The 27,646-nt window shown below is 41.9% G+C and overlaps 1 protein-coding gene and 1 pseudogene across 1 annotated transcript; both read right to left on the reverse strand.

Annotated features, from left to right (window-relative positions):
- Positions 1-1,617: 1,617 nt before the first annotated feature.
- IGFL3 (IGF like family member 3) lies at positions 1,618-10,902 on the reverse strand. Its single transcript, XM_008970706.5, has 4 exons — positions 10,878-10,902; positions 10,521-10,574; positions 10,139-10,409; positions 1,618-7,463 (listed from the first exon to the last, which is right to left on the reverse strand). The coding sequence occupies exons 1-4, from the start codon at positions 10,900-10,902 to the stop codon at positions 7,448-7,450; spliced, it is 366 nt and encodes a 121-aa protein (XP_008968954.3). The 3' UTR covers positions 1,618-7,447.
- LOC117977004 (homeobox protein TGIF1-like) lies at positions 10,570-27,646 on the reverse strand (annotated as a pseudogene).

Here is a 27,646-nt window from a genome sequence, read left to right on the forward strand (position 1 = left end):
AAATGCAGCGAATCACTGGAAATGTTGAGGGAAGTAGCAGTTCTGGGTCAGGGGAGGCAGAAACAGCTACAGCTTGGGAGCTGTGGCCAGTGTGTTCTCTGAGAGGTAGCTATGCAGGCCCAAGCTAACAGCCAACCCCAGAAACCTCAGCCTGATTCAGATTCACCTCAGGGTGAATCTGGTGACTCAGCCTGAGTGGGAGCAGTTTCACTACCCGACTCTCTGTGTAATTTAATCTTGTGTTTGCAGCCAATACCTAGCCAATACAGAAAATTAATGTATGGGAGGAGGCCAGCTGCTCTTGACATGGAAAGTTCAGATTATTTTCAAGCTTCAAGAAGGGAACCAGCGACAGGGATAAATGAATGAGTAGAGCCACTTACCAGCAAAAAGCGTTGGAATTTTTTCTATACCACTCCAGCCCCTCATTGCAGGGCTGCTGTAGAGAACTGATGTCCCCAGTTCTGCCCATCTCAGGTATACTCCAGGAGGCTCGCTGGCTGACAGCTTCCTTGCTCTGCCGCCTGTGTGAAGGGGCTGCCACTCTCTGTTCTCAGGTCTTGGTGACTGATGATGGGTCCATTTTTCCTTTTGTTGATGTTATAAGTGGGACTGTTAATTCTATTTTTGGATTGTTCATTTCCCAATCTTTTTTTTTATTATTATACTTTAAGTTCTAGGGTACATGTGCACAACATGCAGGTTTGTTACATATGTATACATGTGCCATGTTGGTGTGCCGCACCCATTAACTCGTAATTTACATTAGGTATATCTCCTCATTTCCCAGTCTTTTAAGACATACCAAATAATTTTCTCTGTGAGTGTGAGCTTACAGAAAAGAGCTCTCATTGTCTTTCTGGCAGCAACACCGTTGATAATGCATTGCTGGCAATATCTACCTGTGGTTCTCTGTAAAAATGCTATGAGTTTAAGGACATTTACGTAATAGTCTGACTGGGAAATCCTAGATTTTAGTAATTAAAAAAATACATTGCTTTGCCTCTAGCAAATAAGAACAATGTCTCTTTGCTGATTCAGATATATTGAATCTTTCCAAAGCATTTGCTTTAGTTAAAGTAATTTTTAATTAGTATTATTCTAATTAGAACAATTTTTAAATTTTTACAGATGAGGTTTCACTCTGTTGCACAGGCTAGTCTCGAAATTCTGGCCCCAAGGAATCCTCCTACCTCAGCCTCCTGGGTTGTGGGGATTACATGTGCTTGCTACTGAAGCGGGCCAATTAGTATTTTTTTAATGGACAAATTATAATTGTGTGCATTTATTTGATACAATGTGATGTTCTAATTCATGTAACGGAGTTCTGGGAAAGTCATACCAACCTACAGTGGTACCTTTGTGGAAAGATTAAATCAAGCTAATTAACATACCTATTACCTTGCTTATTATTTTTAGTTTTAATAGAGCCAGTAAATCTTTTCACACTCGAATTTAACTTATATTAAATTATTTATATTGTACAACTTACACAAGTTAAATTAATTAACTTGTTTATCTTATATTAAATTAGGCAATTATAATAACTAGTAAAAATTTTATATACTGGTTTGGCATAAACTTAATTGATTGGAGTAAAAGTAGGCAAGGATTTGATTCTAAAATGAAGCCTTAAAATCTTGAGCTTTATTTTGACTATTTTTTTCTCATTATGTAAGGTACTTTATTTTTAAAATAATTTTAAGCTTTAATTGAGCTAAGCTTATTCAGTAAGTTTTTCAATATACCTAGAGAATAAAGGTTAATTGAGGCTGCAGTTAGGAAGATTTCTCTCTTTTTAAATTTTTATATTTTGTAGATATTTTGTAGATATGAGGTGTCACTATGTTGCCCAGGCTGGTCTTGAACTCCTGGCCTCAAGTGATCATTTTACTTCTGCCTCTCAAAGTGCTAGGATTACAGGTGTGAGTCATTGCACCAGGCCAAGAAGAATTCTCTTAAAAGCCAATTATTTTTTCTGATTGAATTGGTGGTTTCCAGTCCCTTCTTTTTTGTTGTTTTTTGTTTGTTTGTTTGCTTGCTTGCTTGATTTTTTAGAGACAGAATTTGTGCTGTCACCCAGGCTAAAGTGCAGTGGTATAATCATAGCTCACTGCAGCCTCAAACTCCTGGGCCCAAGGGATCCTCCCACGTCAGCCTCTCAAGTAGCTGGGACTACATGCATGTGCCATCAAGCCTGGCTAGTATATATAAAAAAAATTGTAGAGACAAGATTCTCGCTCTGTTGCTCAGGCTGGTCTCAAACTCAAGGCTCAAGTGATTCTCCAGCCCTGGCCTCCCAAAGTGCTGGGATTACGGGCATGAGCCATTGTGCCTTACGGGCATGAGCCATTGTGCCCTACCCCAATCCCTTCTGTTACCAACTTTAGTTTACGAATGTGTCCTGTTCAGCTAACACACACACACACACACACACACACACACACACACACACACACACACACACACACACACACACCCCTGTATAGTTTCCAGGTTGTTTTTGTTTTAATAGAGATGGAGTCTCATTATATTGCCCAGACTGGCCTGGAACTTTCGGGCTCGAGTGATTCTCCCGCCTCAGCCTCCTGAGTAGCTGGGACTACAGACATGAGCCACAGTACCTGGCTTTCCAGGTGTCACATTGACACTAGGGGGTCTCCTACAGCATTTCAGAGAATCCTCCTTGAGTGGCATAGCCCAGGAAGTTACACCACGCTGTTGTTCTCACACATGGGCAGATTTCTGCAGTCAAGAAAATTAGATCTTCACAGGGACATAGGCAGTGTAAAAATTCTACCACTGATGGACAATCTGACAATTCCTGCTGCTGGCATTGGTTCTGAGGTCCAGTTTAGCTCCTAGAACTTCATCTGTCTCCTTATGCCTAGCATTCTTCTGTTAGCAGATTCACCACCCACATCAAACTTCTAACTTTTGCTATCTCCATCCTGGGGCTTGTAATCCCAAGCAAGATTCATTTTAAAAATGTTTGCATTTTGGGCCAGGTGCAGTGGCTTATGCCTGTAATCCCAGCACTTTGGGAGGCTGAGGCAGGTGGATCACCTTAGGTCACGAGTTCAAGACCAGACTGACTAACATGGTGAAACCCTGTCTCTACTAAAAATACAAAAATGAGCAGGGCATGGTGGTGGGTGTCTGTAATCCCAGCTACTTGGGAGGCTGAGGCAGGAGAATCGCTTGAACCCGTGAGGCGGAGGTTGCAGTTAGCTGAGATCGCGCCATTGCACTCCAGCCTGGGCAACAAGAATGAAACTCTGTCTCAAAAAAAAAAAAAAAATTTGCACTTCTAGTCAAGAGATTTAAAACATTCAGTTTGTGTGGGAGAATTGTGTTACCTTTGATTTTTTGTTGTTGTTTCCTAATTCTACCTTTCAAACAAACACTGTATTATCTAAGAAGCACAAGCATGTGTAAACATCTTCGTGCATAAGTGTTGCATAAGACCTAAAATTAAGGCCCAACATTATATACATCCTTGATAGCTGGGGACATTGGGAGGGCCTTACAAGTCTGAACCACAAAGTTTCCCCTCACTCTGCTCTTGTGGATAAGGTCCCTTAGCCAAACAACCCTCCTTATCAAGGAGACTGGTTACAGTTCCTGTTTATTCCTGAATAGCTGGTTTTAGTTCCCTGCCAGACCCTGAAATCACTCAAGCAGCCCAGTCACATTCATTCTGTGAATCCATCCATTCTTTTTTTTGGAGATGGAGTCTCGTTCTGTCGCCAGGTTGGAGTGCACTGGCACAATCTCAGCTCACTGCAGTCTCTACCTCCCAGGTTCAAGTGATTCTTCTGCCTCAGCCTCCCAAGTAGCTGGGACTACAGGTGCGTGCCACCACGCCCAGCTAATTTTTTTGTATTTTTAGTAGAGACGGGGTTTCACCATGTTGGCCAGGATGGCCTCGATCTCTTGACCTCGTGATCCACCCACCTTAGCCTCCCAAAGTGCTGGGATTACAGGTGTGAGCCACCGCGCCCGGACTACCATCTGTTCATTTTTAAAATGAATCTTGCTTGGGACTACAGGCCCCAGAATGGAGATAGCACTTCTTCCTGCAGGAACCAGGGACCACCTGACTCTCTTGACACTACAGAGCCTGCCTTCCATAGCCCCTGCTTGTTAGGTGCTCCTAAATGCAACCTTTGTGGCCATACTTAGCATGCAGTGTCCTCCCTCAGGCTGTGAGCATACGTGGGGCTAATAATCTACTGTTGATTTTATCCACCCAGAATTAACGTCCTGTGTTTTGCCATCCCCACAGCCCTAGGGTGGGAATCCTTTTCTTATAAACAAGGTAAACAGGAGGCAATTAAAACAATAAAAAATTTTAAAGAGAAGTTTAGTGTTCATAAATGTCTTTAACATTAAACCACCGATAGTCTAGAAGCAGCCTTTCAAACTTCTATAACTTGGAATAGACTTTGGAGATGAATCATAACGGCTGAATAGATGCAGGTATGTTTGTCTCCTCCACAGAGAAAACCAGAATAGCAAGTAGATACTCACATTTCAAACAAATGGTCTAGGAGAGAATGCTGGGGTTCACCAGAGAAGAGATGGGAAGCACCAGAAGTAAGAAAAGGGTTTGAGGCAGCTTGCCCACCTGGGATTGACTGAGCTGGGAGAGGCTCCTGGAATGTGTGGGGAAGCAGTAAGAGAGAAAGCCCCTGGGCTCCACACTCCCAGACAGGCTTTTATAATCTTGGCTATGGGAGAAACCCTGGACTCATTAGGGCCTCCGGCCTGACATATGAAGCTGCCCAAAGATGTTGCTCCAGAAAGGGAACCCCCACACACTCCCACAGGCATCTGAACCCTGGGCAGCCTCAGATGGGCACCATTTTGAGAGCCCAGACATCAGGTATCTACAGACAGCTGCTGCCACTGTACTGCTGCAATGAGGCAGAGGGGAGACCAGGCACTCCCATGCACCCCTGGGAGAGTTACTGCCTCCCTGCTGAAGGCTGAAGTTGAGACTTAGACGTGAGCAGACTGCATTCCCCATAGCTTCTTGCCCATGCTGCTTGCCTGCGAGGGACCTCAGCCTCTCTGGTTGCAGGCCCAAGGTGCAGTTTCCATAGTTTAAGTTCAGGCTGTGCCCTGCCCTTGGCCTCAGTTTGAGTTGACGTGGCTGCAGCTGTGGCCTGGTTTAGGAGGGACAGGGAGTCCAGACTCCCTTATACATACTCAGGATAATACTCAACACCCTGCTATGGGATGATGCTTTTCTGGGAGGGATCTCTGTTTTGTCTGGTCACAAGCCCACAGCTGGCACCATTTTGAGAGTTTAACACTTGGCTGTGCCCCGCCCTCCAGGTGAGTTTGAGGTGATGTGTTCCACACCCTGCTGGGAGAGGAACAGGGTAGACTAAGCTCTCTTACCAAACAGGGTAGTCCAAGCTCTCCAGGGTACACCACACTTAGGACAATGACCACTGCAGTGCTACAAGTGACTGTGGGACTGGGGACAAGCCTGCCAACTGATCGCATCTTCTTGTAACACCAACATGGAGGGCTTGGGTCCCAGTGAGCTGTTCTACCACTGCTACTGCTATCTCCCATGCCACACCAGCTGCCCAGAGGTCTGAGAACCTGCCCACACACAGGGATCATTGCTCCCACTGCAAGCTTCTAAGCCAGACATCTGGAGGCCCAAGAATCAGCCCCTAGAACCTACTAACTGGAGCCAGGGTATGCTGCTCTGGGGCCTAAAGACAGTCACTCTCATCCCACTGCTGCTCCTACTGGGGCCAAAGACTGGCTTAGTTGACGTCCAAGTTCCCAGTTAAACTTTACTACAACCTCAACTAATAGCTGTAGCTTAAGCCACTGAGGAAATCACAGATACCACTGACCCTGAATACTGCCAAAGAAGTCATGCAAAGACCACTCTACTGCAGGTCAATTGGGATAATTTCCCTAACCCCTTCACGAGACTTGTGACAGAGGTGCCTCACTCGCTCAGCCTGTAGTGCTCAATTGCTCACCAGTGGGTGGGGTGGGGTGGGGGTGGAGCTTGCCGGCAAGGGGATGCAGGAGCCGGGGTGGGTGTGTTTTGGGCACTGGCAGGAGCACAACTGTGTACTGGCCCTGCAGCAGCATCTGGGGGATGCCCACAACTCATGAAGCCTCAGAGGGAGTGTTACAGTCAGTGCTCTTTTGGCTCTGCCATCCATGAATGGCTTAGGTGTTGAACAGCTCGGTGTGACAGCCCTCTGTATCCTGAGCTCCTGTTCAGTGTCCACCTGTTCAGTGTCCAGGAAGAATCAGGTTGCATGAACGAATTGAAGATGATAAATGTGGGGGATTTTATTGCTGATGAAAGTGGCTCTCAGCGGGAAGGGGAGCTGGAAAGGGGATGAAGCAGGAAGGCATTCTTCCCCTGAAGTCTGGCCATCCCCAGCTGGGCTCCTCTCCAAAGCTATGTCATCGAGCCATCCCTCTGAAGTCAAGTTGCTTCTCTCCGAAGTTCAACTGTAGTCTCCGATGTCCAGCTGCTTCGTCTCTTCTCCCCTTGTCTGCTGTCTGCCAGTGGAGCCTGGGGTTTTTATGGGTACAGGACGTGCCTCCTGTTCCTATCACAGTGCCCCAAATCAAAGTGTCTTAACAACATATATCCTCAGGAAAAAATTATCCCCTACAAAAGCAATTTTAACAGACTTGACTTTAACAGACCTGACTGCTACACCAGATGTGTAGATATCAACAGAAGGACACAGTCACCATGAAAAAGCAGGAAGATAGGACACCACATGAAAGATCATAACAATTTTCCAGCAACAGATCCCAATAACAAAGAATTCCTCAAAATGCCAGATAAAGAATTAAAAATATTGATCTTAAAGAAAATGCAATGCAATAGAAATCTGAAAACCAATACAGAGAAATCAGAAATTCAGTTTGGGATATGAATGAGAAATTTACCAAGGAGATACAGATATTATAAACTTCTATAATTTGGTTATTGCATAGCATGATGCATATAGTAAAAAAACAATGTATTGTATATTTCAAAACTATTAAGAGAGTAAATTTCAAGTGTTCTTACCACAGAAAAATGAGAAATATTGAAGGTAATAGATATGTTAATTTCCTTAAGTTTAATTATTCCACATTGAATTCATCAGTCATGCTGTACCCCATAAATACAACTATAATTTGTCAATTTAAAATAAAAAATTAAAAGATAAACTTAAGAAGCCTTAGGTTTATTTTTAATTCATATCCAACTTGTAGCCCTTTTTAAAATAATTTATTTGCATTTCAAGATACATATTTGATGGAACATGTACATTTTTCAGCGCTTAGAAAGTTCCAGGCACCACTATAGTGGTGGCTCACTCCTATAGTCCCAGCACTTCGGGAGGTCAAGGCAGGCAAATTGCTTGAGCTCAGGGGTTTGAATCCAATCTGGGTAACATCATGAAAACCTGTCTCTACCAAAAAAAAAAACAACAAAAAACCAAAGTTAGCCAGATGTGGTGGCATGTGCATGTAGTCCCAGCTACTCAGGAGACTGAGGTAGGACGATCACTTGAGCCCAGGAGGTTGAGGCTGCAGCTGCAGTGAACTGAGATCATGCCACTGCACTCCAGCCTGGGTGACAAAGTGAGATCCTGTCTTGAAAAAAAAAAGAAGAAGAAAAGAAAATTTCTAAGATTTTCCTCCCATCCTACTTACTCCAACACTCATAGCCTGAGCATCTTCCCAAGATGCATCTCAACAGCTCACCGAGAGGAGCAGTATTTTCTCTCAGCTGTGGAGAAAGAAAAATTGAGGAATTATGAGACAAAGACAAGGAGAAGAGAGGAAAGTGTCAGAATTAGCCAGAGATAAAACAACGGTGTCGCAGGTGACGACTATCTGAGGTTAGTGTCACGTGAGTAGTAAAAAGAATTCACCAAGACAGTTGTAAAGAAAGGCAGATTTTTTAGAAAACGTAGGTAAAGAAAGGCAGATTTTTTAGAAAACGTAGAAAAATGGTTGCAAGAAAGCAAAGGCAAAACAGCAAGTGCGGAGCTGACTGCAAAGAGACAAAGGCTTGCTGGGGATTTTATAGGATGGTGCTTGTGCTGGAGAGAGCTACTTAGAGTACTGATAATGGCAAGGTTGCAGTGAGCTGATTTGCATATTTCTTTTTTAATGAAATTTAACTTGGCTTTTACTGCATTTTTAAAATGTAAAAATGTAAAAACAAACAACATAGTATTTCAGTGCTGTACCTTTATGCAAATGACTTCATCTATCTTTTTAAAACATGCTGTGATATAGCTAATGTTAAAACTGACACAGCTTCACTTTCTTCTTTTCCTCTGTACTGAAAGCTGCAGAAATACACCTTTAATTCCAAGACAATTTGGTTGAAGCCCTCAAAATAAAAAGTGTACATCCACTTCCATTGCCCTGACTTTCCCCACATTGTTGATTGTGATTCTCTGTGCCATGTTGGTAGATCAGGCAGGCTATATATAATTTGCACAAAACATCTTTAGCCAGGGTAGGTTTTAGAAACTATCTTAAAAAGAAACTTGTCAAAATATTTTTGATATTTAGGACAAATACTAAATATTATAATTTTCTCCCAGCACATCTGTTTACACAGCCCAGTTAGCTAGCTGACCCTGTTAAAGATCAGCTTATGGAACAAATAGGTGAAGTCATTTCCTGAGCCAAAAGATACAGATAATAAATGTTAATAATAGCAGCAGACTAAAAACATTCCTTTTTGATGTTTGTTTTCCATAGTCAACAGTTTTAGCACAAGGACTTTAGAAAATGACAGATTTTTTTGGTAAAGTTTACTGCCTGAAAAGAGTTTAATAAAGAACATCCAAGGCCTGATTGCTATTATTCTGAATATAACTTTTAATTACTTTCTGTAAGTTACATTCGGTTACTGTCAGACAACTTACTGTTGCATGGAAAAATGCCCCAAAAAACTGCAATGGTTTACATACATTTTACATTACACGTATTACCTCTTAAAACCCCCAACAGAATAAAGTCTTAGCAAACACAAACTTTAATTTCTGAACACCCTTCCAGTAAGATTGTAAAGGTGGGAGGAAGGGGAGGAAGGACTTGTTTTTTGTATTCCTAGTCTACTTGATTAAAATGTAATCTTCCAAGGGTTTGTTTAGCTCACTATCCAGACTGCTAGGGTTATGATGAACATTATTACTTCTTTCCAGGGTAAAAAAAATGACATTTGAAAATAATGTAAATGCTATGACATGATTTTCCCAAGCATGACCTCAACTTGAAACATTAGATTACTTAAGAATTCTAAAGATTGGTATACCACCACTGCACCAGAATTTTTAATTATTCCAACAGCTACAGGAATTTTTTAATAGTTTTTTTAATTTTATGAAATTAAAGCTGAAGAAAATAACTGATTTAGAAACCATAATAAAAGGACAGATATTTAGCCAGAGATATCAGTTCCTCCTGAAAAAGGATACTGACCTCCTCTCACTGCAGTTTTTCTCCAGGTATCTTACTGATTTCAGATAGAATTTAAAATTCATCTTAAAAATAGAAACAAACAAAAGGACTACTTAAACTGACATTAACTAATAAAAATATGCTCAAATTTACTGACAGAATCATGGACACTTCATACAATACTTAGACTCTACCAGTTTTAAGTAAAGTAAGGAAAAATTATAATTACAAAGCCAGTCTTTCCCCTTGGGGAAACAAAAAGCCACTTTTGACCAATTGTTCCCTGCATATACATATACTGTATATTATTATAAGCTTCTTTAGAGAAGCAAAACATCCTTGTCTTCCCGACACTGGATTATTTAGCATGTTTTTTTACATCAGGAAGGCAACTGCACTGCTTGCATTTTTCTACCAGCTGAGTATCTGGTGATAGCTGGGTGCAAGAAGATTGTGAGTTATTTATGCAGGAGGACTGTTTGTCCTCGACCATGAAGAAAGGCAGACTTATAGCTTATATGCTTCTTCTTTTTGCTTTCCCCTGCTCCCACCAGCCTGACTCTTTTGCCGTTAGAACTCCACAAACAGGAGTTCCTCTTCAAGCCCTCTGTATCCCTCATCCCTCCCTCATTCCTTTAGTTAAGAGCAAGGTAGGGACCTTTACCTGGTACAGCTCCGGGAGATGGGAGATAAGTGACACTGAGACTTCATACCCAGAACCCTCAACTTCACAAGAAACTTCTGCTGGGGGCCAAAAGACTCGGGACAGCAGAGCTCAAAGCAGGGCCAGAAGGTGCAGGTGGAGCCACAGCGGCGGGTCTCCTTTAAGGATAAGATGGCGTCATCATAACAGCACTGCTCTGAAGGGTTGTAGATCTTGTTCCCACACCTGGGCGCCGGCTGGCACAGCCACAGTCCTGAGCCAACAGGAGCGTCTGGGGGCAGACATTGATGGTGTACATCCAAGGAAGAACAGATACTCAATTCCCAGTCTCTTTTCCCAACACCACCTCTTCCCTCCTCATTTTTCCCTGCCCTGTCCTTACCTGTAGTTCCTTTTGAACACTGGAGGAGGAAGACTGTTATCCAGCAGACAAGAGCTAAGGGAGAAAGAAAAAAGGTTGAACATGGAGCTGAGAATGTGACAAGTATGGAAAAAACAAACAAACAAACAAACAGAGGTTAGGGTGGTTTAAAGGTGGAGATTATCACTTGGGGCTAAGTCTGTATGGGATCCCGTTCAGGCAGGCCCTGAGCAGCACGCTCAGTCACCCATTGAGGTGACTAGTAGGGCACAGGAGGCTGGAATAATGTTAGAGATAAAGAGGAATAACTTGGGTTGAGGTTTGGGAGCTGCACTGGGGATGAGATGAGATGATGTTTGGATTTGGGGTCCTACTTGCCCAAGATGCAGCATCGTGGCCTCATGCTTCCAAAGATGCTCTAGGAGAATTGAAGAAGAGTGGTAAAAGGCTGGAACTTATGGAGACAGCCTAAATGGGGTTGTCTGTTAACCTGGTAAGTTTACTGATTGGATGGCTGCTGATCATGCCACCTGCAGTCTCCCAAGCACATTCCTTGAAGATAACCAAAGTCTCCCAAGCACATTCCTTAGTTTCTTTAAGGAGGAGACTGGGTGGCGTAAGGGACCACAGAGCCGAATGCTGCAGACTGACTCATTGCATTCTCCATATACTATTGCAGACCTCAGGGTGAATGAGTGTAGGTTGGTCCTACTCCAAGTTAGGCTTCTAAGAGTTTTCAAGCTCCGACATTGAGGAGACAGTGCCCAACTAAGCTCCAATCAGAGAGAATGCTTCAGCCACTTCCCCATCTGGTTTCACATCCTCCCCTTCCTAATACTTGCTTCTTCTATATTCCCCAAGCACGATGTCTCTGGAAATGTCAAGGGGACCCTTTATGAAGCCACTTTATTTTTTGCTCTGGAGTCATTAGAGTTGTCACCTGCTCTAGCAGTTGAGCCACGGCTCTGGAAACTCCAATAAAGGGGGTAGGGGTGGAGAATAGCAATGGCCCAAATCTCCTGGTGTGCTTGGTGTGAGGATTCAGAGACCTCCAGCATCTTAGTTACATGGTCAGGGAAAGTACTAAACACCTGCTTTTCATAATCATATTATATTAGTGGCCAATGATATGTGATGTAGTACTTAGGTGTGTGTAGTACTTAGGTGTGCAGACAGAGGGAAGGACAGGGCAAACTGAGGCCTGCCAGGCAAGTGCCAGCTAGGGAAGGGCTTGGACAAATTCAAATAATCCCGAAGCTGTGGAAAGGACCTCAGTCTTCATGGATGTGTGATGATTCAATCAGAAAATGTCTAAGGATTGGCCAGACTTTCCATCCTCCACTTGCTGGCACAGCATAGGGAAGAGTTGCTGACTTAAGTTCATCCAGCCTGTACCATAGCCTTTGAAATGGTTCTCCTTTTCTGAGCTTCATTCTTAGCTTCCTGTACATGTGCGGAGGTGTGGGGTGTGGTTTGGATGCACAAGGCTGCTCTTCCCTACCCCGGAACCTAAGAAGGCCAACAATGTGAAGATTCCTAGTGAGCCCAGGCTGTCAGCTTGTTTACTACCAAATGTTAAAAAGAAACGTTTGAGTTTGATTAGGTAAAATACAAAGGACAAATAATAATATCTTTAATATACAATTATCATTCTTATTCCAAATGAAACTTCAGCTTTACTATTGGGCATTGGGAAGTTAATGTATACTTAATTTTTCATCTTACAGAAGTGGCAAGGGGCAGCTTGAAGGGATAATTTTTAATGCATTTTATAATGATAATCATTTAGAGAAATCCTTATGTTGTATCTCATTAACACTAAGATGTTATTGAAAGATACACCGTTGTTTTGCAACTCTAAGATGCAATCTCATCACTTAGAATGTTTATTAACAGAGCTTCTTGCAACATGTTGAGACATAGACTTTTGGAAGGCGAATAGAAAAATAAAAATATATGGGAAATAAATCTGTTAAAGATTTCTTAAAATGTCTCCACATTTGGAGACTGCCTCCTGTGAATCATCTTTCAACCCCAGATTGGTTCCTGTGCTTTCTTACACAACATCATTCTCAGTTCTACCAACAGCATTGGTCATGCAAAGTTTGGTTTTATTCTAAGCTGCTGACACCCATACTGCAAGTTATCATTGAACTGGTGACACTAGCCCCTTCTTTCTTTGAATTTTCTTTCATCTATTCCTAGAGATTTTGACAACTCCTTCTGCCTTTCATTATGTTGTTTTCCTTGTGCTAGGCAATCCTTCTGTGCCTGTCTCAGAAACAAAATGTGATACTCTTCATCCCTTTATCTTCTTGTGCCCCATAAAGCACTTGGTTGTTGATCTGCAAGAAAATATGTACTTGGGTTCATTCCTAAAACAATGAGCATGTGCTTCATTAACAGTAAATTTACGTCATCGTCTTCTATTAATGTGTCATTCTGCACACACAACACACAAGCCAAATCATGGTGTTTTCTGATATTTAAAATGACAGTTACACTCAACACATGAAACATAAGCAATCCACACAACTTAATTGAAGTGTCAAGAATATTAACCTGAAGACTTAGTTCGTCCCTGTACAAGTGGCAGCAGCTATGTCACTCTGCTTGTCTGACAGCTATTGCAAGACCCTATTGATGATAAGATGCATCACTAGTTCAAGGGTATGGGAATGTAGAATATATATGTACATCTCTGAGTGGAGGAGAGTCATTCTAATTTGAAACTTAGTATATTTATGAGGATCAGATGAAGTCACACTTGAAAAGCTCCCAGCACAGTAGCTGGCGTGTGTCAAGCTTTTAGTATTTTCTCTCCTCAACTGTGCTTTCTTAAGAAAGCTGCAAAACAGTCTGGGCACAGTGGCTGACACCTGTAATCCTGGCACTTTGGGAGGCTGAGGCGGGAGAACAGCTTAAAGCCAGGAGTTCAAGACCAGCCTGGGCAACAAAGCGAGACCCTGTCTGTACCAGAAAACAAAAATAAAATTAGTTGGGCGTGGTGGTGCATGCCTGCAGTCCCAGCTACTCAGAAGGCTGTGGTGAGCTGTGATGGCACACTGTAATCCAGCCTGGGTGACTGAGTGAGATGCTGTTGCAAAGAAAGAAGAAGGAAGGAAGGAAGGAGAGAAAGAGAATAAGAAAGAAAGAACAAAATATACACATCTTGTTCCATGAACTATTGACAATTTAGGTCATAGGCAATCATTCTTAGTCTAAATTTTCTTGAAGGAAGAAATAACTTTCTGTCTGGCACTAAGTTTCAACATAATTTAGGTCCCGGACAATTTTTGCTGATTTAATGAAAATTATCAATCCTCCCAGAAAATTGTTCTTAAACAGATGTATAGGTAGATAGGTAAGATGTATAGGTAGGTAGGTAGGTGGGTAGATAGGTAGGTAGGTAGGTAGATAGATGATGGATGGATGGGTGGTTGGATAATAGATAGATATTAGATTGATAGACAACAGACAGACTGCATGCAATTTCTTTTTTTTTAGAGTCACTAATTTTACTTTTTTTAAATGTTAAAAAATCTACTTTTAATTTTTTCATAAGTTATTGGGGTACAGGTGGTATTTGGTTACTTGAGCAAAGGAGCCACTGGCCACAGAAGTTTCTGATTGGTGAAGCAACACCCCAAGGATCCCATAACACTTTGGGAAGTATGGCCATTTTTAACGATATTGATTCTTCCTATCCATGAGCATGGAATGTTTTCCCACTTTTTTGTGTCATCTCTGATTTGTTTGAGCATTATTTTGTAGTTCTCCTTGTAGAGATCTTTCACCTCCCTGGTTAGCTGTATTCCTAGGTATTTTACTCTTTTTGTGGCAATTGTGAATGGGAATTGCAGTCCTGATTTGGCTTTACTGTTGTTGGTGTATGGGAATGCTAGTGATTTTTGTACATTGTACAAAAAATGTACATTTGTGCATTGATTTTATATCCTGCAACTTCGCTGAAGTTGCTTATCAGCTGAAGGAGCTTTTGTGGAGACTGTAGGGTTTTCTAGATACGGGATCATGTCATCTGCAAACAGGGATAGTTTGATGTCCTCTCTTTTTATTTAGATGCCCTTTATTTCTTTCTCTTGCTTGATTGCTCTGGCCAGGACTTCCTATACTATGTTAAATAGGAGCAGTGAAAGAGGGCATCCTTATCTTGTACCAGTTTTCAAGGTGAATTCTTCCAGCTTTTGCCCATTCTGTATAATGTTGGCTGTGAGTTTGTCACAGATGGCTCTTGTTATTTTGAAGTATATTTCTTCAATACCTAGTTTATTGACAGTTTTTAACATGAAGAGGCGTTGAATTTTTCTCAAAAGCCTTTTCTGCATCTACTGAGATAATTATGTGGTTTTTGTCTTTACTTCTGTTTATGCAATGAATCACATTTATTGATTTGCATATGTTGAACCAACCTTGCATCCCAGGAATAAAGCCTGCTTGATCATGGTGGATTAGCTTTTCATGTGCTGCTGGATTCGGTTTGCCGGGATTTCTTGAGGATTTTTTGCATTGATGTTCATCAAGGATATTGGCCTGAAGCTTTCTTTTCTTGTTGTGTGTCTGCCAGGTTTTGATATCAGGATGATGCTGGCCTCATAGAATGAGTTAGGGAGGAGTCCCTCCTTCTCAATTTTTTGGAATACTTTCAGTAGGAATGGTACCAGCTCTTCTTTGTACATCTGGTAGAATTCAACTGTGAATCCATCTGGTCTTGGAAATTTTTTGGTTGGTAGGCTATTTATTGCTGATTCAATTTCAGAACTTGTTATTGGTCTATTCAGGGACTGAATCTCTTCCTGGTCCAATCTTGGGAGTGTATATGTCCAAAAATATATCAATTTCTTGTAGATTTTCTGGTTTATGTGCATAGAGGTGTTGATAATATTCTCTGATGGTTATTATTTCTGTGGGGTTAGTGATAATATCCCCCTTTACATTTCTAATGGTATTTATTCGGATCTTCCCTCTTCTTTTTTAATCTAGCTAGTGTTCTATCTATTTTATTAATTTTTTTCAAAAAACCAACTCTTGGATTTGTTGATCTTTTGATTTGTGTGTGTGTGTGTGTGTGTGTGTGTGTCTGTCTGTCTCCTTCAGTTCAGTTTTGATTTTGATTATTTCTTGTCTTCTGCCGGCTTTGGGGTTTGTTTGCTCTGGGTTCTCTAGTTCTTTTAGTTGTGATGTTAGGTTGTGAAGCTGAGTTCTAACTCTCTGAAGTGGGCAATTAGTACTATAAATTTCCCTCTTACTCCTGCCTTAGCTGTGTTCCAGAGATTCTGGTATATTGTATCTTTGTTCTCATTAGTTTCAAATAGCTTCTTGATTTCTGCCTTAATTTCATTATTTACCCCAAAGTCATTCAGGGGCAGGTTATTCAATTTCCATGTAATTGTTGGTTTTGAGCAAATTCCTTAGTCTTGATTTCTAATTTGATTGTGCTATGGTCTGAGAGAGTGGTTGTTATGATTTCAGTTCTTTTGCATTTGCTGAGGAGTGTTTCGTGTCTGATTATGTGGTCGATTTTTCAATGTGTGCCATGTGGTGGTGAGAAGAATGTATATTCTATTGCTTTTGTGTGGAGAGTTCTGTAGATGTCTATCAGGCCCATTTGATCCAGTGCTGAGTTCAGGTCCTGAATATCTTTGTTAATTTTCTGACCCGATGATCTGTCTAATACTGTCAGTGAGGTATTGAAGTTTCCCACTATTATTGTATGGATGTCTAGATCTCTTTGAAGGTCTCAAAGAGCTTGCTCTCTGAATCTGGGTGCTCTTGTGTTGGGTGCATATGTATTTAGGATAGTTAGGCCTTCTTGTTGAATTGAACCCTTTACTATTACATAATACCCTTCTTTGTCTTTTTTTATCTTTGTTGGTTTAAAGTCATCTGAAATTAGGATTGCAACTCCTGCTTTTTTCTGTTTTCCATTTGCTTGGTAGATTTTCCTCCATCCCTTTATTTTGAGCCTATGGGTGTAATTGCATGTGAGATGGACTGCATGCAGTTTCAACGGTTCAGGTTCACTGTTTATTTAAACCAAATACTACAGGGTATGATCTCCTGAACTAAGTGGGTGAAGTACACGTTTCCTATAAAACAGCCTTTTTCATTATCTCACAGGGCAATAACTTCTTTAGAGTTTTGATAAATATTTTAGTTCCCCCAGCAAGCATCAGATGATGAGTTAAAGAATATACCATGTTATTTAAAATATGGCATTTGTTTGTCTACATGTTGTATATTGAGGTTCTTGGAAGCACCTTTTCATTATGTTTATAAACTGGTTACTTGCAAGTGGTTGCTTGCCAGTTTAAACTAGCTTAAGCTGTGGCAAAAAGAGGAATTTATTATCTTTGGTAGGTTCCAAATTAAAAAATAAAGTGAGCAAGAACTAAGATTAGAAGAAATTTATGAGCTTGGATGAAGGTTCCCAGTATTTCTCATTATTTTTGTGTTTAATGATGTATATTTCCTTTTCTGTAAATGATACACTATTCAGAATAATTGTTTTGGGTTGTTTGCTTCCTTCTTATTAATTTATAAATGCTCTTTGTATATTGGAGATACTAACCTTTTGTCTGTTATATGTTTTCCTCGCATGTTTTTCAAGCCTTTGTGTTTGTTTCTCAGTAATGCTGGTGGAGTCTTCTTTTTTGAGATATTTTAAATTTTTATGCAGCAGTGTCTTTCACCACTGCCCTACATCTTCTTTCCACTTTTTGGCTTCCGCTTATGTAAGGAGGCCATCTCCAACTTAAAGTTCTATGAATAGTTCTATATTTTTACTTTCTTTTTAGTCATTTTGATTCACATATAACTTTTTCTATAAGATGTGATGCTGAGTCTAAGTTAATTTTCTTGCTAATGAATGTCCTATTGAATCTGAAATTACTTGTTGACTAGTTTCATCCCTTTTCTTCTAATGTACAATGTTACTTTTCTTATATCTCAGTTTTCCATTATTAGCTTTATCTGTTGATGGACTCTGTTCAATTGATTTATGTGTAATTTTTCTAGGTAGTGTCTGGTTCATTTACAGTAGCTTTGTTTTAAATTTTAATAATAGACAAAAACTTCTCTCCTTATTACACTACATTAAGCTTTACTCAACAATATTTGTGCAGTCAGCTTTAAGAGCTCCAAAGTAATTTTCTAAACCCTCCTCCTAAAAAATAGCAAAATTTAAAAATGGGAATTCAGATGAAATTTTTTTGTAAACATTGTTTGGCTTTGGAAAAGATGAGCATTCTAATGTTTTAGTACTTTCTGTCTCAGAGGTTTATCGACTTCTTTTTTTATTAGGTCTAGTTTGCTGTCAACACCCATTTAATTTTACATAAACATGCTCTTCGAGGCTGAAGTGAATATGACTGATTTTCAATGTGAAAATAAAACATAAAAACCCCTTCTTGGCTCATGCCTGTAATCCCAGCACTTTGGGTGGCTGAAGCAGGCAGATCACTTGAGGCCAGGAGTTTAAGACCAGCCTGGCTAATATGGTGAAACCCTGTCTCTACTAAAAATACAAAAGTTAGCCGGGCATGGTGGCCTATGCTTGTAGTCTCAGCTACTCGGGAGGCTGAAGTGGGAGAGTCGCTTGAACCCAGGAGGTGGAGGTTGCAGTGTGCCAATATTATGCTACTGCACTCCAGCCTGGGGAGCAGAGCGAGACTCCCTCTCAAACAACAACAACAAAAACAAAACTGTTCTTGGAGTTGTTTCTAAACAGAACTTGTCTCTAATACTAACATAACAGAAATGTATACGATTTTACATTAGTATTAAAGATAAGAATATTCTTGGCCAACAGGAAATGGGTTAAAGCCTTGCAGAGGAGGGAAACAGTGAATTTTGTCATTCACTTAACCAGTTTTCACACACACACCGAGAAAGTCCAGAAGCCTGGCTGATAAGAAATTCTTACCCTTTTGCTGGCATGCTACGGTTTTGGGTTCTCTTTTTCTGAGCAACTTTGGTGACCTTGCTCCCTGTGGCATAGCTGTGGGGGCCAAGCCACGTTACAAAAGAAAATGATCGCTTTCCATTTCATGGAACCATAGGCAAAAGTCTCTCCTTTTTACAAGAGGCCAACCAGTGGGTTGCATGGGAAAATAAGATATTGAATTAAATGCACAGAAAGAAAAAAATTCATTGGGACATAAGTGACACAAACTTTGGTTCCACGTGCTGTCAATTCTCTCCTTAAAAAGCCAGCACCCAAAGTTGATAGACTCACACACCCAGACAGACAGATGACAGAAAAGTCCACAGGCTTCCCCTCCTCACATGGTGTGGCAAAGAGAAAGTGAAGTGGTGAGGGGTTTTGAATAGAGTTACAGGATTGAGGGCCAGTATGACAGAGAAGGGGAGAGAGAGGGAGAGGAAGAGGGAGGGAAAACGATAGAGGGAGAGAGTGGGAGAGGAAGAGGGAGGGAAAACGATAGAGGGAGAGAGGGAGGGAGAGGGAGAGGAAAGAAGAAGAAAGGGAAGGAGGGAGAAAGGGAGGGAGGGATGGATAGAATTTTTTCTTGGGACTGGAACCCAAACCAACTTAGGCCAGGGAAAAGGTACACTCTGTCCCACTGCCTGCTGAGTTGATCAGATCCAGGTAGTCAACGATCTCAACCTGTCCCTCACAGATATCTGTTCATGTGACCCAAACCACTAAGGATTAGGAGAGGAGAGACAAGGCACCCTAAGTGACAGAAAAGTTAGGAAGTGAAAAGGAGAGAAAGCAAGAAGGGAAGGGAGAAAAGCATTGCCTGCAGGAGGGATGGGGGGAGGCAAGGAGGGCTGGCAGGCTGGAGAAAGACTCAACCAGCATGGCGACACTGAATCAGAAGTTCAGGCAGCTGCTTGTCAGCCGTGAAGGGATCTTGTCCAGCAGTCCCATCAGCTCACAAGTCTCCCCCTCAGGGAGAGAAAGGCTCCCCACATCCCATTGTTGGGAATGGGTGCTCGGTGTCACAAAAATCAACACTGAGACAAAGGATCTCTCAGCAAGGCTAGTTTACTTTCTGCAGAGAGAGGGCCGCTTGCTAGCAGTCTTGCCATGAGAGCACACACGAACAAAGTAGACAGGGTCATTTGTAACCTGATATGCCACCCTACTGCTGTGTCCGGCTTCCGTTGGCTGGAATGGGACCTCACATTCTGTACTTGACCTGATTGGCTAGCAACTTAGAACTTCCCCAAAGAGGCAAAGGCAGAGGAGAACAAAGGAAGACAGGAAGTAACTTGTGGAATGCTGAGAGAGGCAAAAGCACTTCCAAATAAGGAAGAGGAATAGGCTGTGACCTAATGCTTGCTTGGGCCTGTTCAGGCATGCCAGGGCAAATATCTAGGCTAAAATGTGGTAGCTAAGAATGCAGAGTATATTGATTTCTTTATTACGGCTAGCAGATATTTAAGAATATTAGCACAGGTCTTTGAGTAAATTTTGCTTCTAAGAGAGGTTACTATCTATTCTCAATTAGACTGGGAGGAAAGTACCTTTGAAGAGGAACCTCTACTTATTTTATTTTCTACACCATGATCCCAGGCAAGCCCCTAAATAATACATTACTGGTCATGGGTTCTTGGGCTCTCAATGCAACAGAAACTGACATGAGGTCAAAATAGTTTTCCCAGACAAAGCTTCATTGGAGATTATTCCTGGACATAAGAGAGGCAGCACAAGAGAGAAAGAATTCCCTGATGACTCCCTGAAAAGAGCTGGTAGGGCTTTTTTTAAACTATTAGGCAAAGTGTGGGAATTGACATCAGGGGTAGGGTATGCAGGCTGGGCTGGGCAAAGCAGGAGAGGTGTACGGTATGCAGGTCAGCAGTATCTGCTTAGGATGGTTTTCTTGAGGAAGAGACCACCTGGTGGTCTGGCCTGTGGCAGCAAGGCTGTGAATCAGTTGTTCAACATTCTTTCTGGAATCTTGGTTGTCTCCTAAGACCAGTTCTTGGGATTCTTTAAGTAAAAGGACTATTAGCAATGAGGTAGTGGCGTGGGTTTTGTGATCAGCAGGAATGTTGTAGTACAGCAGTCCCTAACCTTTTTGGCTCCAGGGACTGGTTTCCCAAAGAAGACAATTTTTCCATGGACAAAGGAGGAGGGGGATAGTTTCAGGATGATTCAAGCACGTTACATTAATTGTGGACTTTATGTCTATTATTATTACATTGTAATATATAATGAAATAATATACATTATATATTACATATGCAACTCATCATACTGTAGAATCAGTGGGAGCCCTGAGCTTGTTCTTCTGCAGCTAGATGGTCTCATCTGGGAGTGACAGGAGACAGTGACAGATCATCAGACATTAGATTCTCATATTAGATAAGGAGTATTAGATAAGGAATGTGCAACCTAAATACCTCACATGCACAGTTCACAATAGGGTTCATGCTCTTATGAGAATCTAATGCTCCTACTGATCTGACAGGAGGCTATGCTTAGGCAATAAGGTGAGTGATGGGGAGCAACTGTAAATACAGATGAAGCTCCACCCACTGAGTCACTGCTTACTGCCTGCTATGCAGCCCAGTTCCTAAAAGGAGACACACTGGTACCAGTCCATGGCCTGTGGGTTGGGGACCCCTGCTCTAGTAGGGGTGAGATGAAGCCAAGCCCTGACTCTTCTCTGTCTCAAGGAGAGCCCCAGGTACATAATACTGAGAAGAGGAGCAGCTCTGTAATTGCAGTTTTAGGCACAAGGAAGCATCATTGGGCATCCTGATTATCTCTTTAATGAATATTCACTGTCACTATCTTGATAATACCTGTAGGTATCATTTACAAAATTTTCTTAACTACTATCTTGAAAGAATTTTAAACTTACAAAAAAGTTGTACAGTTGGTTTCTTTCTGTCTTTCACACAGATTCTCATAATGTTAACATCTTAAATGATCTTAATACAATTATTGAAAGCAAGAAATGAATATTGACTAACACTATTAATGAATCTACAGGCTTTATTTTAATTTTATCAGTTGTCCCCTCATGTCCACTTCCTGCTCCAGGATCCAATCCAGAATCCCACATTGCTTTTGATGATCATGTCTCCTTTGTGCCCTCCCAACTGGGATAGTGCTTTGTGTTTTCTTAGAGTCTGTATTTCTCTATTTGGTATCCATTAACTACAGGGTTTAACTCATGGTCAGAGTTGTTTGCATCTCCCCCGAGAGCCAGAACCCCTGCTCTGAACCATCCGAACCATCCCCTTTAGTGTAGGGGAGAGAAGAGGGTTAGATAAAAGGTTTCAGTCACTTCCTACAGGAACCTCACTGAAGTAGGACACAAGTTCCTGAGACCTTTGATCTGAGGTCCTTCAGTGAGGGAGGTAGGACCTCACTGATGCAAGAAACATGCTGGAGGAATAGCAAGTTTATCTCCATTCCAGTCTTCTGTGGCTGTGTAGATCTAGAACTAATTTCCACCTCAAAGGGAAGACTTTCCTGGACAGGCTTGCAGCCCTGAGTGGAAACATCCCACTGCCTTTGACTCCTGACTCCGTATCTCTTTTCCGGTAACAGTTGTGTAAATGTTTATTAGCTGACAATTATCTAACAATTCTTGGCTTCCAGACTTCACTCATGTCAACATTTTTCAAAGTGTGGCAGCAAACACTTTCTTTTCTTTAAGGATTCTGAATACAGGCCCTCAGTCTTTTCTGGCTTGTAGGGTTTCTGTTGAAAGGTCCACTGTTAGCCTAATGGGATTCCCTTGCCAGGAGACCTTCCCCTACTTTCTAGCTGCATTTAATATTTTTTCTTTTACATTGACCTTGGAGAATCTGATGACTGTGTCTTGGGGATGGTCCTCATGTATAGTATCTCAGAGGAGTTATCTGAATTTCCCAGATTTGAATGTCAACCTCTCTAGCAAAGTTGGGGAAAGTTTCATGGACAGCATCCTCAAATGTGTTTTCCAGGTCGCTTGCCCTCTCTCCCTCTCTTTCAGGGATGCCAATATGTGGTAGGTTTGGTCTCTTTATATAGTCCCAGATTTCTTGGTGGTTTCATTCTTTTTTTAAGAAAATATTATGTCATGAAAAAAGTCATCAATTAACTAGATTCATACTTGTTTGAACAAGAATTGAAAATTTATTAAATAGGCAGAATGTGGGCATCTTGTTCCACATGGGAATGAAAAGATGCTATAGGTTCTCTAAGAATTGCACAGTGTAAAAAAATAAGAAAGGAGAAGGAAAGGGGAAAAAATCACATGATATTGGGAGCCATCTCGCATTATGAATAATCTACCAATAAACATTTAAAAAATAATACTCTTTGTTTCTGCAGTAGCTTTGAGTTTATAGTTCTTGGAATGACTGTATTCCATTGAAGACATCTCAGTAACAGGAGGCTGTTTTAGCAATCCCATGTGCAAATATTAATAATAAAAAAAAAAATAATGCAATTCATCTCTTGCCATCACCCCAGAAATCATGACATTTCTGAGAACTGTTTTGCTTGAAAATGGGTTAAGCTGTAAGTTTCGGCTGAAGCTCTGTCTCTCCAGCCCGTTTGAGTGCAACATTCACTAGAAGCTGAAATCCACTAAAGTCCTGGTTGAGATCCGTTGGAGTAGGGGGAGGAGTGTTGAAAAGACTACTCTGTGTATTGGTACTTGGTCCAGATTTACACATGTCCTCTGGGCACATGAGAGAGGTGTCTGTAAAGTTGTTGGCTGCTACCTGCTGTATATCTGTGTTTTGTCCCACACCAACTGACTGGCAGAGAAAGGGACATCTTTCAATGCAGTCACAGTGGCATGGCAGATCACTGATGGACGAGCCAAAACTGATCCTGGGGAAGACGGCTTAGGAGACAATGGCCTCCCTAGGGTTGGGTTTGGCCCAGCTGTACAGGAATGAAATGGGGTCTCCTCTAGAGCTGGCATGAAGTTTTTGATGCCCATCACCAACTTCACAGAGCTTGTTTCAGAAATCTTGGGCCCACGGCGGGTAATTGTGAACTGATTTGGATCTTTGCCATCCTTTCTCAGCATGTCAGGATGCGTACACCACATGAAATATTATCTCCTTCGTAAGCTCATTTATCTGAGAAGCTTGTGGCGGGCATTGATGAACCAGTTACAGACCTGTAGTGTAGACAGATATGTTTGCTGGGACCACAGTGCTTTTTCTTGCTGGGAAGGATGGACATTGTAATGGTGCTCATACAGCCTATCCTGAAGAATCTGCACAGACTCCTTGGGCAGGTTGCCCCTTCTCCTTCTCTTGCCTGAGCCAGAGGATGAAGGAAGGTCCAAGGGAATGTCCATGGAATCGTCATCCTCCGTCTCACTGCCAGATGCTGCAACAATACCTTTCGTTGTTTCCATGAGTCGGTGCAGAGGAGCAGGACCCTGCGTGCCCCAGGATGGGGACACCTATGCGGCCAGTGTGGCCCAGCCTCGGTCCCCGGCTTCAAGGAGAGGGTTTTGTTCATTTTAAAAAATTCTTTTTTAAATTTTTATCTGACTGAGTTGATTCAAAGAACCAGTCTTTGAGCTCTGAGATCCTTTCCTCAGCTTGGTCTATTCTGTTGTGAATACTTCTGATTATATTATGAAGTTCTTGTAGTCAGTTTTTCAGCTCTGTGAGATCTATTTGGTCCTTTCTTAAAATGGCTGTTTACTCTTTAAGCTCTTGAATCATTTTAGTAGATTCTTTAGATAACTTGGATTGAGTTTCAACTTTCTACTTAAATCTTGACGATCTTTATTGCCATGCAGCTTCTGAATTCTGTCTGTTATTTCAGCCATTTCGGTCTGGTTAAGAACCATTGCTGGGAAGCTAGTGCAGTCATTTGGCGGTGAGAAGACACTCTGGCTTTTAGAGTTGCCAGAGTTCTCGTGCTGGTTCTTTCTCATCTGTGTGGGCTGAAGTTGCTTTAATCTTTGAAGTTGCTGTCCTTTGGATGGGGCTTTTGGGTTTTACATTCTTTGATGCCCTTGAGGGTTTAACTATGGTATAAGTTGGGTTTAGTCAACTGGTTTCATTTCTGGATGATTTCATGGGGCCAAGGCTCAGCTCAGCACTTCTGGGCTGCATCGTCTAACCCTGGGGAGCTGGTACCAGGCCCATGGCTTTGTCCCCTGGATCTTCAGGGTTAAACACCTACTGCACTAGAGGGGCTAAGGTGTTCCCCATTCGCTAGCAACGACACTCCAACGTGGGGTGTTGACAAAAGTGCTTCATCTGGGTCACAGCAGTGGGATCTTCACTCACACATGTGCTGGTGGTGGTGGAGCATTGATGTCTGTGTGCATGTGCATGCTGGCAAAGTGTTGAGGGGAGGCTGTGGGTGAGTGCTTGCTGGCAAAGTGGTGAGAGGAGGCTTTGTCTGGGTGTGTCCTGGTGGGACCTATCTGCAAAGGCTCTCTGATAGTTGGACAGGGTCTACTGGTGAAAGGGCTAAGGCAGTGGCCCCTGGGAAGCATCCCAGTTTGGCAACTGAGGCTTTGCTGCAAACAGATGTGGCGGGTAGGGAACTTGGGAGAGGCCAGCACACTGAGAGGCACTCGTATGAGACTGGCCCCATCCCCTAGGCAAGATAGTCCTATTCTGTCCAGGTCTGACAGTCAAGAAAGGCCAAAGCCACCTAGAGGAGCAAGATGAGCCTTGGAGAATGAGCATCCCTGTCCATGTTCCACTGCAGCTGTTTCCAAACCAGACTCTCTGGGCTCCACACAGGCTAGAGTCCTGTCCCTGCCAACTCTCCAAGCAGCTCTCTCTGCCAGCGCAAATGTCCATGGGGGCTGTGGGACCTTTTGCAGCTAGGATTCTGGAGGTCTCTGGCAAGAGTGGGCCACTCCATGCCTATTTAACTCCCCACTTCCCCAGGAGCTGTTCGGGGCCAGGAACAAGTCCTCATGCTCAGCAACCCTGTGCAGGGTTTCCAGCTTCCTCCCCTTGCAGCTGAGGGCCTGCCTCCCTCACTCCACTCTCAATGCCTTCCTTTCGAAGATCTGCTTGGTGTATGCTGGTCTTCTTGATGGTCAGTCTCTTGGTGGGAGAAGCTCTTCCTGGCTGCATCTAGTTGGCCATCTCAGCTCCTCTCCCCAATCAAAACCAATTTAAAAAAAAAAAAAAAAACGAAATCATTCAAATTGAATTCTAAGATTTTAAGGCTGAATTTAAGAAAGAATCTCTATGCACATGTAAGAAATCTATGTTACATATGAGGTTCCAGAAATGTTAAAAATTAGTATGTAGAAAAGATACATCATGCAAACACTAGCAAAAGAAAATTACTGTAGCTAAGTGAATACCAAGGTAGGCTTTAATGCAAAAGATAAAGCTAGAGATAAAGCAGGACAAGTAATAATGACACAGGGATCAATCCAAATGGAACATATAATAATTATGAATCTGAATATACCTAATTACTTAGCTTGAAAAAAGTAACTAAAATAAAAGTGGAAATAAGCAAGTTCACAACTGTGGTGAAAGACTTTAATACACTTTTTGGGATAGCTTATGTAATAAGGAGAACAAAAAATCAGAATGGGCTAAAAATTTGAACAATGCAACTAACACACATAACCAAACTTATATGTGTATATGTCTATATATATTTATATGTGTGTATGTATTTATATGTGTGTATATATTTATATGTGTATATGTATATATGTATATGTGTATATGTATATATGTATATATGTGTATATAGTATGAGATACACATGTATTTCACACACACACACACACACACACACACACACACACATACACACACATACATATATATTTTGAGACGGAGTTTCATTCTTGTCGCCCAGGCTGGAGTGCAGTGACATGATATCAGCTCATTGCAACCTCCACCTCCTGGGTTCAAACGATTCTCCTGCCTCAGCCTCCTGAGTAGCTGGGATTACAGGTGTGCACCACCATCCTGGGCCAATTTTTGTATTTTTGGTAGAGACGGGGTTTCACCATGTTGGCCAGGTTGGTCTTGAACTGACCTCAGGTGATCCACACACCTCAGCTTCCCGAAGTGCTGGAATTACAAGCATGAGCCACCACGCCCAGCATATATATATATATCTCAAAATGATAGAACTTACATGTTTTTCAAGTCTACATGGAACATTTATGCTAAATTGATCATATGTTGGGTCATAAAGAAAGTCTCAGCTTCCAGAGGATGAACATTATTAAAAGTAGGTTTTCGAGCTGGGCACAGCGGCACATGCCTGTAATCCCAAATACTCAGGAGGCTAAGGTGGGAGGATCACTTGAGCCAAAGAGTTCAAGTCTAACCTAGGCAACATAGTGAGACCTCATCTCTGAAGAAAATGTTCTCTGGGACTCCCAGTTTCTAGTCAAGCATGTAAGAGGCTTGGAACTCATCACTCCATCTTAACAGAAAGTAAATACTGAACAAAGTAAAAAATTAACAACCTTAGATAAGTGGGATCACAGAGCAAACTACTACCCTACGATTTATTGAGACAGGCAGGTGGATACAGAGAATCAAAACTACTGCAACAGAAACCCATGACCAGAAACCCCTGTGGGAACCAGTACCAGGATAGGAAAACATGAAGTCTAATGAATGAATTCCTGGAGGCTCAGGGTGGAGCAGTCTGAGAATTAAAAACTCCAGGGGGCCCAGTCTAAGGGGAGCCTCTGCACTTTTCTAAGAGTTTTACCTCCAGGAACCTATCAGGTTCTCACAGTGAATATGGGAGAAAAATCTCCTTCATGCTCTGGCATGAAGTGGGAAGGGGGAAAGTAACCGCTGCGAAACACACCAGAGTATTCTGTTCTTCTTAACAAGCTCTGCCATTAAGAGAAAGCATTTTACCAGAGTCTAAATTATTAGGGTTTTATCAGAGCCTAAATGACCTGGAGGAAGAGAGTATTATTTTTATACAGGACAGTAAACAAGTATTCTTTGCTCTAAAGGGAAACCTTACCTCTATCTTCCAAGGCAGTTCACTACACAAACATCCTTGAAAAGAGTGTGGAACAAAAGGACAGTCAATGCCTCACTGCCAGGCCAGCAAAAATGCAAGAGATCCATGGGGAATTGTCTCTGACACCAACAAACCAATATTTTTGCAAAGTAAATAAACACATGAGCAAGGTGATAATAGTGTGCCGGAAAACGCTGCCCTG

The sequence above is a fragment of the Pan paniscus genome, chromosome 20 (assembly GCF_029289425.2).
Source record: "Pan paniscus chromosome 20, NHGRI_mPanPan1-v2.0_pri, whole genome shotgun sequence".
NCBI lineage: Eukaryota > Metazoa > Chordata > Mammalia > Primates > Hominidae > Pan > Pan paniscus.

Coding starts and splice junctions, on each gene's coding strand:
- IGFL3 (XM_008970706.5), bottom strand. CDS start 10,902: ATGAGGCCACGATGCTGCATCTTGG. Junction 10,575..10,877: donor GCCACGATGCTGCATCTTGG/GCAAGTAGGACC, acceptor TTTCTCCCTTAG/CTCTTGTCTGCTGGATAACA. Junction 10,410..10,520: donor GTGTTCAAAAGGAACTACAG/GTAAGGACAGGG, acceptor GTCTGCCCCCAG/ACGCTCCTGTTGGCTCAGGA.